Genomic DNA, 13,270 nt, shown 5'->3' with positions numbered 1-13,270 from the left:
ACAGGAACCACAAGAGACATACTGATCTGGATCAGTGGTTTTCAGCCTGTAGCCTGCAGATCTCTCTGGTAGCTACTTCTGTGGGGTCTGTGAAAGTAGGTTAGGAGAATCATGCACATATATGCTTATGAAAGCAGGAGACTGCTAGTCAGGGGAGAAAATACCTGGAAAAGTGAGGTATGAGGAAAAAATGATCACTGTATGTGTTAGGAGAGCTGGGTGTTGCATGCTGCAGAAATAGGCCAGACAGCAGTATGCTTGCTCTGTGATACTGCTGAGTCTGAACTGGTGAGCCCAGAGCAAAGCAGTGGTGCTGCTTGTAAGGGCTTGCTGACGTGGATGCCATACAGTGCAAATGAAGCTGTTCTGCCTGGGGATCTGAAGTGCTGTACCCATGTAGTGCTGTATCAAGCTGTATGGTCTTTCTCCATCGTTTTGAAAATGGTATCAGGCTTTTTGCATTATCACATGGTACAAATATGAGGATTGGAGGGATTGCCATCTTCCTGGCATACACTTGAAAAAGGTGCAAATGATGTCATCTTTATGAATGCTCTAAGATGAGGCATTCAGGGTAGTAGGTTTCCTCCTGCTTCAGGGCTTCAAAATCAACAAGGCTGTTTTATAACTAATGCCACTTTTTTTGGGCAAGTTATACAAGATGTCTGTCATATGAGATGTCGGAAGATGTTCCCCTCTCCTCCCGGTGTTAGTCCCTCTTGAACTTTTTATATCTTTTTCACAATAAAAGAAATATCTATGAGCACCTACTTTTGACAAATTTAACATTAACTCATGTTGACATCCTCTCTTGTTGCTGTCAAAGTCTTTTGTGAAACTGAATTAAGGCTTTATAGGGAATTGAATAGCTTCCTGTGAAGATAGGAAAGAAGGAATCTCCCATATTTTAAATATGTGATAGAATGCACATTGGGTTCTTTGTATAATCATGCTTTCATCTGCATCCCCATATGAGTGAAAAAAAATGTTGTGAAGAGTTTTTAAGGTAAGCTCTGAGCTGACATTCATTTGGAGATCAGAAATTAAACAAGTCTCTAGTGACACTGTCAGAAGATCTTTTGTGACACAGCCTGCTTCTAAATATGTTTCATAAGACTCAAAGCTGAATTGCTGCTGCCACATAGGAGCACGGGTTTTCATTTTTTAGATGTCTTGTTGTTGCCTGTGAGTGTTCAGATTGAATATGCTTCTGTGTGCTCTAGAAGTAAATGCAGTAGGACTAAAAGGTCTGTTGGCAAAGCTTTTATAATATTCTGAGCAGCAAATTCTTTATCAGAGATCCTGAAGTTGCTATGTCTGTGGAGGAAAGGTTGGTTCCATTTTAAAATAGCATTCGCTGCTGAAACTCTTGGTAGAGGCAAGTCTGCAGGAAAGCAGAGCTGTGTGTTGGGAGATGCTGGCAGAGGCTACAGTGCTGTCACCAGTGCTAGTCAGGATTGAGTTCGTGCAGAGCTCCTTAGGGTGGGTTGCTTGGAGTCTTGCTCAGATTTCAGATTGATCAATCAGTCAGAGCATAAAATTCCCTCAGAAGACAGCAGAAGGAATTGGGAGCAATGATAAAAGGTTGCCACATAGGCAAAAAACTTTTGAGTATGTTTTGTTTGTCTGACCATGTGTAATAAGTGACAGAACTATTTGGTGGCATGTGTCTCAAATCAGTGTAGATTTAGAACTCAGTCATGTTCAGTTCTCCTTGTCATCCCTGTGTATGCAATCTTCTCTAAAATTTGCCTATTTGTCCCATAAAACTAGTAGACCAACTTTTATTTATGAGGTTGGCTGAAGTACGGAAGAGCTGATGGATTTTGTAAAAGCTTAATAGTGATTAAAGCAGGAAAGGTTACTCAGTAAGGTTAATTCTGAATAAGAGCATGATCAGGTCTTAGATTCTTAAGTCTTATTTTTAGTATGACTATGACTGATGCTGAGTGAATATAGTGTAGTATAGAACTCAACAGATCCTTCCCCTGACATTTTTAGGATCTCTGGAGCCTTAGAAAATATTTTAAGAAAATTTTCTTTGAGAAAGAATGGAAAATAATGTACACAGTTTTTAAGGGAAATTATAATTATTTTTTTCCCTACTACCCTTTTTCCAACTGTGGTTTGTTTATTTCACTCAGAAATGTGCATGTTTCTTTGAAGGGATGTGAATCCTGAAGGCACCAAGTGTAACAAATGGTGTGTTTGATGTTTAGCTGCTACCACCATTGGTATCTCTGGAAACCAAATTAGTGGTATAGAAGACTAAATGTAGGCATCTAACTCAGCAAAGGCTTGGGAGGTGTGCTATTTATACATGACTGTCCTGTTTCCTCTTTAACTTACTATACCTGGCTAATAAACCCTATATTGAGATTCTGCTGTAGCCTTCGTTAGAGATTAGAGTGAATTTAATCCCAATAAAACTTAATTTTCAAGTTCTCACAATGTCTGGATTCACATATTGATGTGTTTTGGCATTAGCCTAAAAATACCTGGTAGTATAAAACATACGTATAAATGAACTTTTATCTCTCTCTTTTAATGTTTATGCATGTGAATAATTTCACTTTTAGTTCGTTTGTACTCTTGTCCAAATACTGCACAAGGAGGGAGTTTACTTCTGATTTTAAATAATAATAATATATTATTATCTAATTTTTTATTAAAATTTATTTTTAAATATAATAGTAGATTTCCCCTCTTTGAAATAAAATTAATATTGAAGTAAGAATCTTGTCCCCTGAAATCTTGAAAAAAAAAGATTATATTTTTAGATTGGTAAATCCACTCCATTTTTATATTCTTGTATACCTGCTTAGAGCGTATATACGCAGAACCCATACAGGCAATATTTGAAGTTCCAGTTACTCAATGATACTCCAATGTTTCCTCTTTCTTAGTAAGCTTATGGGGTTTTTTTCTCACTTAAATTATTTGTCCCGAGCTCTGGAGCTGTAGCAACTTCTCAATAAATGTGAACTAATGGGAAAGTGCCAAGAGCTTTTAAAAATGGTAATAAGATTTCATACACATTGCACTGCTTTTATATTAGAAATCAAAATCTTAGCCAACACCATTTTTGTTGTTATTTTTGCCTAAGAAAAGTGTATGACAATTTCCCTGGTGAATGGCTACTTCCAGCTACCAGGTTAGCAGATACAGGGCAGACTTTGAAAGGGTTTCTTCATAGTTTAGGTGGAGGCAGAATAGAGTTTAAGCACAGTCTGAGCATCCACTTTTTCCTAAGGTGAGGAAGGGAAAAGCTGACAGTGACTGCTTTTTGCAAGAAATCTTTAACAAGCAAAAGGTACGGGGGAAAGAGAGAAGCATTAGAAAAAAAGGTGAATGTTTCTGATGTCTGTTAGTTTTAAGAAAGCAAAATTGCTTCTTCAGAAAATGGAAAGCAACAGGCTCTGAATTTATTCTTAGTATTATCAGAAAGAGCAGTGAAGGATCAGGATCATAGTTTTTCTGTAGTGGCTCTTTGATTAATTTTTACATTCACTGTTTCTTGCTACTAAAGTTAAGACTAATGAACAACTAGATCTACCAATTCCTTGTCACATTTCTAGGCTTGGTATTCCTTCCAGTATTCAAACAGACTTCATTCTTACCTGATTTCCATTCAGCCTCCTTCCTTACTACCCTGTGGTTCAAAAAACATCCCGTTTTATACTTTCTTTCTTTTACGTGTGTTTTGTTTCTCTTCATCCTGCTTCTTAACAATATGTTGAGAGATTGGATAAAAGTTTAAATTTCAATTCAATATTTTAATGAACTTTAGTACAGTAGATTTTCTGCAGTTTTAATGTACAGGCCTGCTTTAGTAGGATATATCGTCTTCCAAAAAGTATGCTTATTTCTGTCACTGCAAATGTTGACTTGCAGGGGCATCTGTAAATAGTAATTCTGTTGTCTGGTAGGAAGAAATAATGAAAGGTGGTTATAGCAATATCTACTTTTTGCTTATAGTTCAAATCGTCTTTTTTTGGTAAGAAATAGTGTATGTATCGTGTCACACAAAGAAGGAAAATAGTGTTGCATGCAATCTAGTTTGTGCTAACCTGTGGAAGAAAACAGTGTTGTACATCATCTACTGTTTGTTTAACCTTTTATTATCATACTAGGTGTTTAGATTGTCTTGTGCTGATGGTGATGATCCTTGTTACAGGCAGATGCGACGGAAGTCAGATGCACCCGCAGTCACTTATGCAACGTATCGAGGTTCTTCAAGGATTAGGCAGCTAATGAAGAATCAATCAGAAATGACTGGAAAAGGACAAGAAAGTACTGAGAACATAAATGATACAATGGTCAAAGAAAATGGAGAAATCCAAATAACTCACTCTTTGAAATCAGGACACCTAATAGAAGAAAATGCGGAAGATGAGGGTAAAGATTGCAAAGATGATGCCATAGTAAATTCTTCTGCAGTTAGAATGGGAAACAAACAGTCTGGTAAAGCTCAGCATTGCCTGGGTAGCAGTAAACATGAAATCACTGCAAAGGCCACAACTTCAACCACTGAATCATGTCATGAGCTAGACTTAAGACACACCCCTGCTTTAGCTGCAACAAAAGTTAAAAGGACGTATTCACTAGATTCATTCTTGACATTTAGTAGTAGAAACAGTGAGATCTTAGCCAATTCCACTTCCCAGACTGCTCATTCTCTTAAAGTGAGTTCTGCAAATGATTTGGTTGGAAAAGAAGATGGACTGCTAGGAGAAGCAGAAGCTCTGTTTGAGACAGATAGAAATGCCACTTCTAACTTTGATAAAGAAAATGACTGTAGTAAAGCAGCTAATAAGGAGTCCCCGAAAGACATACAGGATGATTATTTACATTCACCCAAGTCAAAAAGTAAGACAGTTAATGAAGAACTGCAGGTGAGTAAGGGAGAATTTTGCTGTAATCATCAAATGGATAATAACTCGGAGCGAACTTTGGATGTCCAGATGCTTCATTTCAGTACCACTACATTTCAGCAGCAAGCAGATCAGCATATTGGTAGTGCAAATAAAGATAGTAATCCAAGAAAAAGTGATACGCAGAAAAACGTGGCAGCTGTAGAAACAGAGCAAAATCTGCAGAATTTTCCTGCTACTGTTCTCTTTCCTTTTAATGAACAAATACCCACTTCACTTAGCATGGAATCCAGAAGGGAAAAATGCATGACCACAGGTAATCTGACTGCTTCAGTGTCATCTATTGGACATGATGAAGATAGAGTCATGGACAGGGCGACATGTAATGGAGAACTGAATGAGTTAAGGAAACCAGTGCATGTACAAAATGGTCACAAGTTAATCCATGTGGAGAATTCTAAGGATGCTGCCACACAGCAGACTGGTTTACCTTGTCTAGAAACTGAGGGTGTGGAAACAATGAAGGTTTTATCTGAGGCTGCAGTGCAAAACCTTGCCAATGCATCATGCATACATGGGGGTGAAGGTGTGAACTGTGATGAGCTGACAGCACTTCTCTCTGCAACTTATGAATCTTCTTTTGAAACTGGAGGCTGTTGCTCAGCTTCTCTTCATCCTAGTTGCAAGTTCAGGAATAAAACTACAGGGAAAAAAGAAGTCGGTTTAAAAGATGTCAGAGAGATTCTTTCTCATCCTGATCTTGAGTATGAGAAGAGCAAATCATTAGAGCCTGTAGATGTGAGCCTCTCAAAAAACTCTATTTCTCTCCACAACCATGGTTCTGTTTCTCTTGAAACTGTTCAAGACATCCCTGACAAGACAGTTATACTCACAGAGGGTAACACTGCACCTTGCCCTTTAATCACCATGAGAAGGACAGATGGTCATACTCCTGCTGCTTATAAAACCGATAAGACTGGTATGACTGAGATTGATCTTGTTACTTCTGAGTGTGAAGATTGTAGGTTAGAACTTGAATCTCATATTTCTAAGTCACAAGAAAATAATCTGGCAGTTTCCCATTCTGCACTGAAATATGAAGGAAGACCTTGGAACAACCATTCTGCTTTCACCTGTGAAAAAGACAATATAGATATAATTTCTGAATCTCCACCTGTTTCTGTAAACAGGTGTATTAATTTCTTTTCCAGGGAGGAAAGCAGCAATAAGCCTAGGGTATCACCCACAGTACTTGATTCTTCATCTGACAACCAAGGAAAAATGCTGCCTTCTGCCACTAACTCTAAAAATGGCCAGATTGCTGCTTCTGAACAGGACAGCTTTATTTTTCCAGCTTCAGAATCTAGGAGAATAATCCCTAAGGACAGAAGGACTGAGGGGCTGCCTTGCTCAGGAGATCCGAGAGCTTTGTGGCCAGCTGGTTCTCTGGAACCTGAGATTAGTCCACCTGTGCTTGATAGTTCTGTTGCTGGAGTAGATGTAGCGGGTGTTTGCATCCCCAGGCCCACTTCACCTACTCTGGAATCCAGAGAAGCCTCCAACCTTTCTTCTTCTGCCTTGGAAATGTCAGGCACTGCTCAAGGGAACAGTAGTTCTTCTAGTCACAGAACTAGTGATGCAGCAGAGAAGGCCTTCTCCACACAACAGGCTGGCAACAGTGCCTTGGCAGAGACAATGCCACCACCCATCTGTCCTCTGAAATATTTGGAAACAGCATACGAGAATCCAGAGAAGCCTCCAACCTTTCTTCTTCTGCCTTGGAAATGTCAGGCACTGCTCAAGGGAACAGTAGTTCTTCTAGTCACAGAACTAGTGATGCAGCAGAGAAGGCCTTCTCCACACAACAGGCTGGCAACAGTGCCTTGGCAGAGACAATGCCACCACCCATCTGTCCTCTGAAATATTTGGAAACAGCATACGAGTTGGCCTGTACTGGTGTGCAGGATATGCTGTGGGACAGGTGATTCTTGGTAACAGTGCTGCTGCTATCTCAGAAGCCCCTTCTGTCATGGATAGTCAAACAGCTGCTGTACCTGCAGAGTCAAATGGGCTCTGTTCTGATGAGCAATGGGAACATACCGATGTGAAGGGACAAGATTGTGCTACATTGCAAGATGCTGCTATTTTGTTTAAGAAAGCTGAAGAAATAGTGAAATCCGTTTTAAATTTGGCTGCAGAAGAAATAATAGCAAAAGAAGCCATTGATGTCTGCCAGCTTTTTGGGAGCAAGGATAATTTAATAAATACAGATATTCTAAATGATCAGAAAGCTGTAACTGTACAGCTGGAAGCAGAAGAAATCCAGTCAGCCGTGCAGTCATTAAAAGATTTTAATGAGAGCAGTGGAGGAGGCTCATCTTCTGTTACAGGAAATGAAAGAGTGGATACAAATAATCAAGATGAAAAGACACTATCTTGCATCCCTGATAAAATTGACCTACATAGTGCATTAGCACTAAAAGCAAAAGAAACAGTTAATGAAGTAATTAACTCGGCCATACAAAAATTGGCATCCAACCAGTGGCAAGGCACTGAGAGTGAAAGGTTGCCTGAAAAGGCTGAACCTAAACCTAAGCCTAAAATGCCAAAGACATTGAATCTTGATGTGAAGTTACCTGCCAAAATGCAGGAACCAATAGAGATGAAGGAAACTCAGAGTGTAACTGTGAACTGTGAAAAGGCAGATTGTTCAGGTCCTCATTTGCTTCCAAATACTATTGAAAATGGCATAGATTTGCCCAAAAGAGATGAAAAGATACCAAATAATGCAATTAGTTGTCATACAAATGGATTTCTACCCACTGGTAGTTCTGCAAGGCCAGAATCAGATCTTATGACACCTGCAAACGAGAGGCACCATAGAAAGGTGTGTGAACATCTGGCTGCAGCAGAAATGTGTGGCAAACCTGGAGTATCAGCAACAAGTAGAAAATCTGATGGATCTTTACATTTTGTACATAGAGATGGTACCATGACTGAAGAAATTCTACTGTCATCGCACTTTAAAGGTTCATGCAATACTACAAATACGCGAGAGAGCACATTGCTGCCAGCTGCAAATGTTAATTTGTCATCTTTCATGGCTGATGAAGGTATTGGCATGCAGAATGAATCCAAAGAGAAAAGCAGTCCTCAGGGCTCTCTGGAAGGCAGTGTAGGGGACAGTCCATATGAATGCTGTGGAAGAGAGACTGCAGAAGTACTACCTGCACAAGTAAGAGCAGCTTTAGAAGATTCAAAGGCAGTAGAGGGTAAAGAGGAACTAGCAGAAGGGGCAAGTGAGAGAGCAGAGGTTAATATTGGGTTAGATACACAGATCATTGTACCTGAATTGTCTGTTAGTGGAAAGAACAGTGAAGGGAAACACTGCTTCAACACAGTCTTTGCCCAAAATAATGGGAATCTGAAGCAGGCACAAATGAAGGATCAAGACATGGAGAGAAATGATCAGCTTGAAGAAAATGGTCTGGACTGCAGCCATGACATGAAGGAATCAACAGAATGTTTGGCCTCTTCTCCGCTAATTGAACAGTGGGAAAACAGTTCCTTTACTATCATTTATGAAGGTGCTCTTCAAACTGAGAACAAATCTGTCTCAACTGCTGATGATGTGCAAATTGGTTTGCTTTCTTCTTCTGATTTGCCTTCAGATACTATAGATCATCTAATGTGTGAAAGAGCAAAGAATAAGCACGAGTCAACCTGTCTTTCTGGGAAAGATAGCAAGTTGAATGAAACAACAGATAGCCGTAGCTTGGAGTCATTTCTGAGTGTGGAGGCCAAGCGTTACAGAGTATATCCTTTCTCTTTGTCTCCCATATATGAAGATGACAGCTCCCAGGAAGACTTACTTTCCACAGATGTGTCACCGGAAAGCCGTCCTGGTGGAATATCGAAAAATAATTCTGACCACGCTTCTGTTCTTTCCCTTCTCCAGTCAGTTTCTGAGCGCTTACAGTTTACTGCTCGATATGAGGAGGAGGAGGAGGAGCAGGAGGAGGACGCAATAGAGGTCGAGGAAGAATCATCATCATATGAGGAAAATATGCTTGATGTTGAGAGAGATGATGACTATCTTTCCAGCCAGTGGAGAGGCAGTTTAAAAACGTCAAATGACCAAAATAGAGCTTTGCTCTCTGAACAATCATTTCCTCTTTCAAAAGAACAATTTGACTTGCAGGAACAGCCGGAACAGTTTCCAGATGTTGCTTTTCCCAGTCAAACACCTTGTAAACCAGTTTCAGAGAAGCCTGATGCTACTCTAACACATCCTCCTACGAGTGTGTACTACCAGTATTTGAAATCTGCCAGCAATTGCCCTTCTGAGAAGGGGACCAGGTTTGGAAGCATTCTCCAGGATATGTTGCAGCCAAAGATTCACTGGTCTCAAGACAACGCCATGCCAAAACTGGGAGAATTGTCAGCGGTAAGATGTCATGTCACATAATATTTATAATCAGAGTAATTAGCCCAGATTCAAAGCTGTTGTCTCCCTAATCTCCTTGCCAACTTTTAATTATGGTTAATTCTTTTATCATTAAAGTAATCAGAAGTAATTAGACTTTAATATCATAGTTTAGAAACATAATATTCTTGGTCCAGCATGCAGGTGAAAGTGACTTAACTGTGAAACAGAATAGGTGAACAGAAAATACAACAGGAAAATAGGCATAATAGCAATTTCCTGTAATAGCAAAACACAGACTTGCCGTGTTAAGGGTGTTTCAACCTGAAGATGATGGAACTGCCTTTTGTATGAAAATTGTTCTTTTATTTCTTTCACTTCTGAGATGAGTAGAGCTGGCTTGTCAAAAAAAACCCAAACCCATCTGCTTACTGGGCTGTTGGATTGTTTTGTCATGGTGTCTTCTACAAATTATAGTTCAGTTAGCAAGTGAGTAATGTAACTCATTTCCCTAGACTAACATTTCTTTTTTAGTGTACTTAAAACAGTAGCAAATGAAGGTATGGAAAGAGTTCTATCAATATTTAGAATTTGAAAGTGCTGCACAGACCAAATATGTAAGTGAAGAAGTCTTTCCCTGATGTTGGATACTTCAGTTTGTGTTAGAGCTATCTTTTTTTTTTCCTCTCTTAAGACATGCAGTTCATTGTTTGCTTTGAAAGGGTAATACATTTGTAAAGGTTATAACTTCCATAGTAGTTCTTCCTTTCTAGCACATGTTGCTTTCTGCTGATTGATTCTGTGTAGCTATTTGCATCATCTCTGAATGACTGTGCAACAAATCTTGGTTATTTCTGCTAGTGACTGTTGTGTACATGTATAGGAATAGTGTAGCTGGAATAATCTGTCTGTGCTGTGTGCTACTGTTGTAGGTGTTAATAGTTGTTTGCCATATCCTTTTAATTTCAGAACCTCATTGACAGGGCAAGTCTCAAATACAATCCAAGACCAGGAAAGGTAAGAAAAATCTGTGTCACTTAAATTATTCAATGTACCGTACTGATTTGTCACACCAAACATTTTGCATGGAAAACATCTGAAGTTGTTAATCTATTATATGAGAGCACATGCTAATAATGAGATTATATTATTACAAATGCTGCCACTAGTAATTTTACTGTATCTCTCAGCAATTGTTGTTTTCATTCAGAAGAGTTTCATAGAAGAAGAAAATGTGTAGCCTCTCAGTTGAGGGGGCACAAATTGCAAGCAGAAAATAACTGTCTATACTATATGTTGAAATGGGCCCTCATTTGCATGCTTTGTATATTGTTTCAGATTCTTATTTATGATATTTATGGCAACAAAACTAAAGAAGTTCATTCTGATGTGCTAGATACCTCATCATGGATTTTTCCCATTGGAACATTACTTAGGATAATTAGAGGATGGTAAGAAATACAGGTCATATTGAAATAGTCTTTCCAAAGATTGTATATGTGTTTAAACATATTTCTTTTATTTATGACACACATCTGATTTGCAAGAGTGTCTTTTTCTTTCTTTATAATTAGACTGATACCAATGAAAAAAGCATGAAACAAGGCTTCAAATGCTGCAGTGTACAAAAAAAATATAGTGTTTCACCTGGGAGCTAGCTTCAAACAGAAAGTTTCTAATAGAGCCACAAGTAAGTTTAGAAAGTTCTTGCCTGAAGTGCTGAGACAGTACAGCCATCATCATGACTAGAAGCATGTGTATGCCAAAGAAAATGTTGGGTTTTTACAGTTTGGTTTCATTATATGATAGCTGCTGCAAAAAGACTGTAAAATGAACATTCTCAGCTGCTGTTTGCAATGTAGCATTTGCAGGAATGTGGATGCAGAAGGATATATACAAGTACCTTTAAGCTTGCTAGTGTTTCTGGATTTGCTTTGGGAAGCTGGGGCTGGATCCATGTCAGTTGTTGCACTGGTATTTAATTGGTGATGCTTACAGTGAATGTCTCTGGCTGTCAGCCATAGTAACAATGCATGTCACATTTCTACAGTTTTGAGGCCACCTTGTATGGATTTGCATACATTTCTTTCACATCCTAAGAAATGCTGAATGCAATTATTAGTATGTTTTATGCCTTGCATAGTATCTGCCTGAATGAGACATGTTTTGATGTGACAATTAATGTATTTATTCTGGTAATGTAAAGCTGTTTATTTGCATTGTGATTTAGCTGTATTTTTATACAATTAATATTTTAAGTTATGTTAGGCTGCATCCTGGAGGAGAACTGTGTATTTCACTTTTCAGTAGCAAAGTAAATGTGATACTGAGGGATAGCATAAGAAAGATGTGATAGCTGGCTTGATCAAAAGAGTGTATTTCTGGGCTTTCCATCAGATGTGCTTTATAGGGACAGTCTTGCCTAACAGCAACAACTCAGTTCATGATACTGTTATTACAGTTGGATTTTTTATGAGAAACCGAAGTTCCAGGGTCGAAAATATGTACTAGAAGAAGGAGAGGCTGTACTGGATCACCTTTGGGATGTCCCAGGCATGAAACATCATTCAAGAAACCTCACAGTTGGTTCGATCAAACATGTAACAAAGGTACAGGCTTTCTTACTAACATACTCACATATATGGGATATTACTAGCAACAGACAACATGTATATTGTGTTTCTGACTCCATTCAAATTTGCTATGAATCACTTTTTTCACCTTCCAAGATGAATTCTAGAGCTTTTGCTGCACTATATTTCATCCTGAATTAATGAGCAGATGGATTATGTTTCCTTGTTGCCACCCTCATGTGACACAGCAACTCCCCTCCTTCTAAATGTTTTCCTGTCCAGTTAATTGAAGTTCAATGGAATCATTTCATATTTTTCAAAAAAGTTTTTATCTTAAGCTATCCACTGTGTTTGTATGACTTTTCTTTCAGAAGTTAGTAGCTGGGTTTCCAATCCCATTTGTACAGCGTAGCCTCCAAAAATTACTGTCATTCTCTCTACAGTTTGGTGCCATCTGTAGGGTTTGCATGTGAACAAGTGGTACACCTACAGCATGTGGCTCTGCCTACAGCCAGGAGTTTAAAAGGCTTTTTGTTAAAAAAATATGAATCAAATGTCTCAAACTGAATACAATGCATCCATTGTTATTCAGTAAATGAGGAATATATTTACCAGATCTTGTGATTTAAGAAGACTTAGTGCTCTCGTTGTTCAGTGTAACATTCCAGTTATTCACAGGGCAATGGCCCTTACTGTGAGTGAATTATCATTTGTATCACAATGTGAAAGATTTTCAGTAAAGTGGTTTCTCTGTTCTTTGCTAGTGTAGAGGTCATTTTCAAATCGATAACCTTTTTGTCATCAGTGCAGGAGGATCATGTTGTAACAATTAGAAATACTTTTTCATTCTCTTAAAAGACTTGACAATAAATTCATTAAAAAGAGGCTGGGTGAAGGCAAGAATAATGAAGTTGGCATTTATTTGAACTAAATAAATTAAAAGCTTTTGACCAATTTATAATATGAATGTTGATCAATAACATGGTAGGCAACCAAGTAAATAAAGGAATTCCACAATAACATGTGGAACTATGGTCTGAAGCAAAGGCAAGCTGAATGTGTCTTGGGTATGAAAAAAACTCTTGGATAGGAAAGACGCTGTGTTTAGCATCATCATACTTGATAAAAATCGTTGTAATACAACTAAATAGATTTGAGCTTTGTTCCTTTTTCAGTATGTGGTTCATTTATATGGGACACAGATGGAAAGCTTTGTTACAGTACACTAGTTCAGTAATCAACACTGTTTCTTGTGTAACTTAAACCACTAGTAGGTATGATTGGTTAGGAGGGCTTTTCCTGTTAGTCCATAGGGCTATATGGAGCTAGGGTGGGTGTGGAACTCCCTTGGCCAGGTTTTATCCTCTAGACCTTGATTCATGGAAGCATCCCTCTTT

General features: G+C 38.6%; 1 protein-coding gene across 1 annotated transcript in view; it reads left to right on the top strand.

Annotated features, from left to right (window-relative positions):
* Positions 1 to 4,181: 4,181 nt before the first annotated feature.
* CRYBG3 (beta-gamma crystallin domain containing 3) overlaps positions 4,182 to 13,270 on the top strand; it is a 47,637-nt gene continuing 38,548 nt past the window's right edge. Inside the window, exons 1-5 of the mRNA XM_009079724.1 lie at positions 4,182 to 5,853; positions 6,839 to 9,321; positions 10,270 to 10,317; positions 10,639 to 10,751; positions 11,762 to 11,909. Of these exons, the coding sequence (XP_009077972.1) occupies positions 4,182 to 5,853; positions 6,839 to 9,321; positions 10,270 to 10,317; positions 10,639 to 10,751; positions 11,762 to 11,909 (4,464 nt within the window). The remainder of the gene's footprint in view (positions 5,854 to 6,838; positions 9,322 to 10,269; positions 10,318 to 10,638; positions 10,752 to 11,761; positions 11,910 to 13,270) is intronic.

This window comes from Acanthisitta chloris, unplaced genomic scaffold, assembly GCF_000695815.1.
Source record: "Acanthisitta chloris isolate BGI_N310 unplaced genomic scaffold, ASM69581v1 scaffold9108, whole genome shotgun sequence".
In the NCBI taxonomy this organism is placed as follows: Eukaryota; Metazoa; Chordata; class Aves; order Passeriformes; family Acanthisittidae; genus Acanthisitta; species Acanthisitta chloris.
The sequence above is the reverse complement of the archived record's forward strand: the minus strand, read 5'-3'. Positions and strand labels throughout refer to the sequence as shown.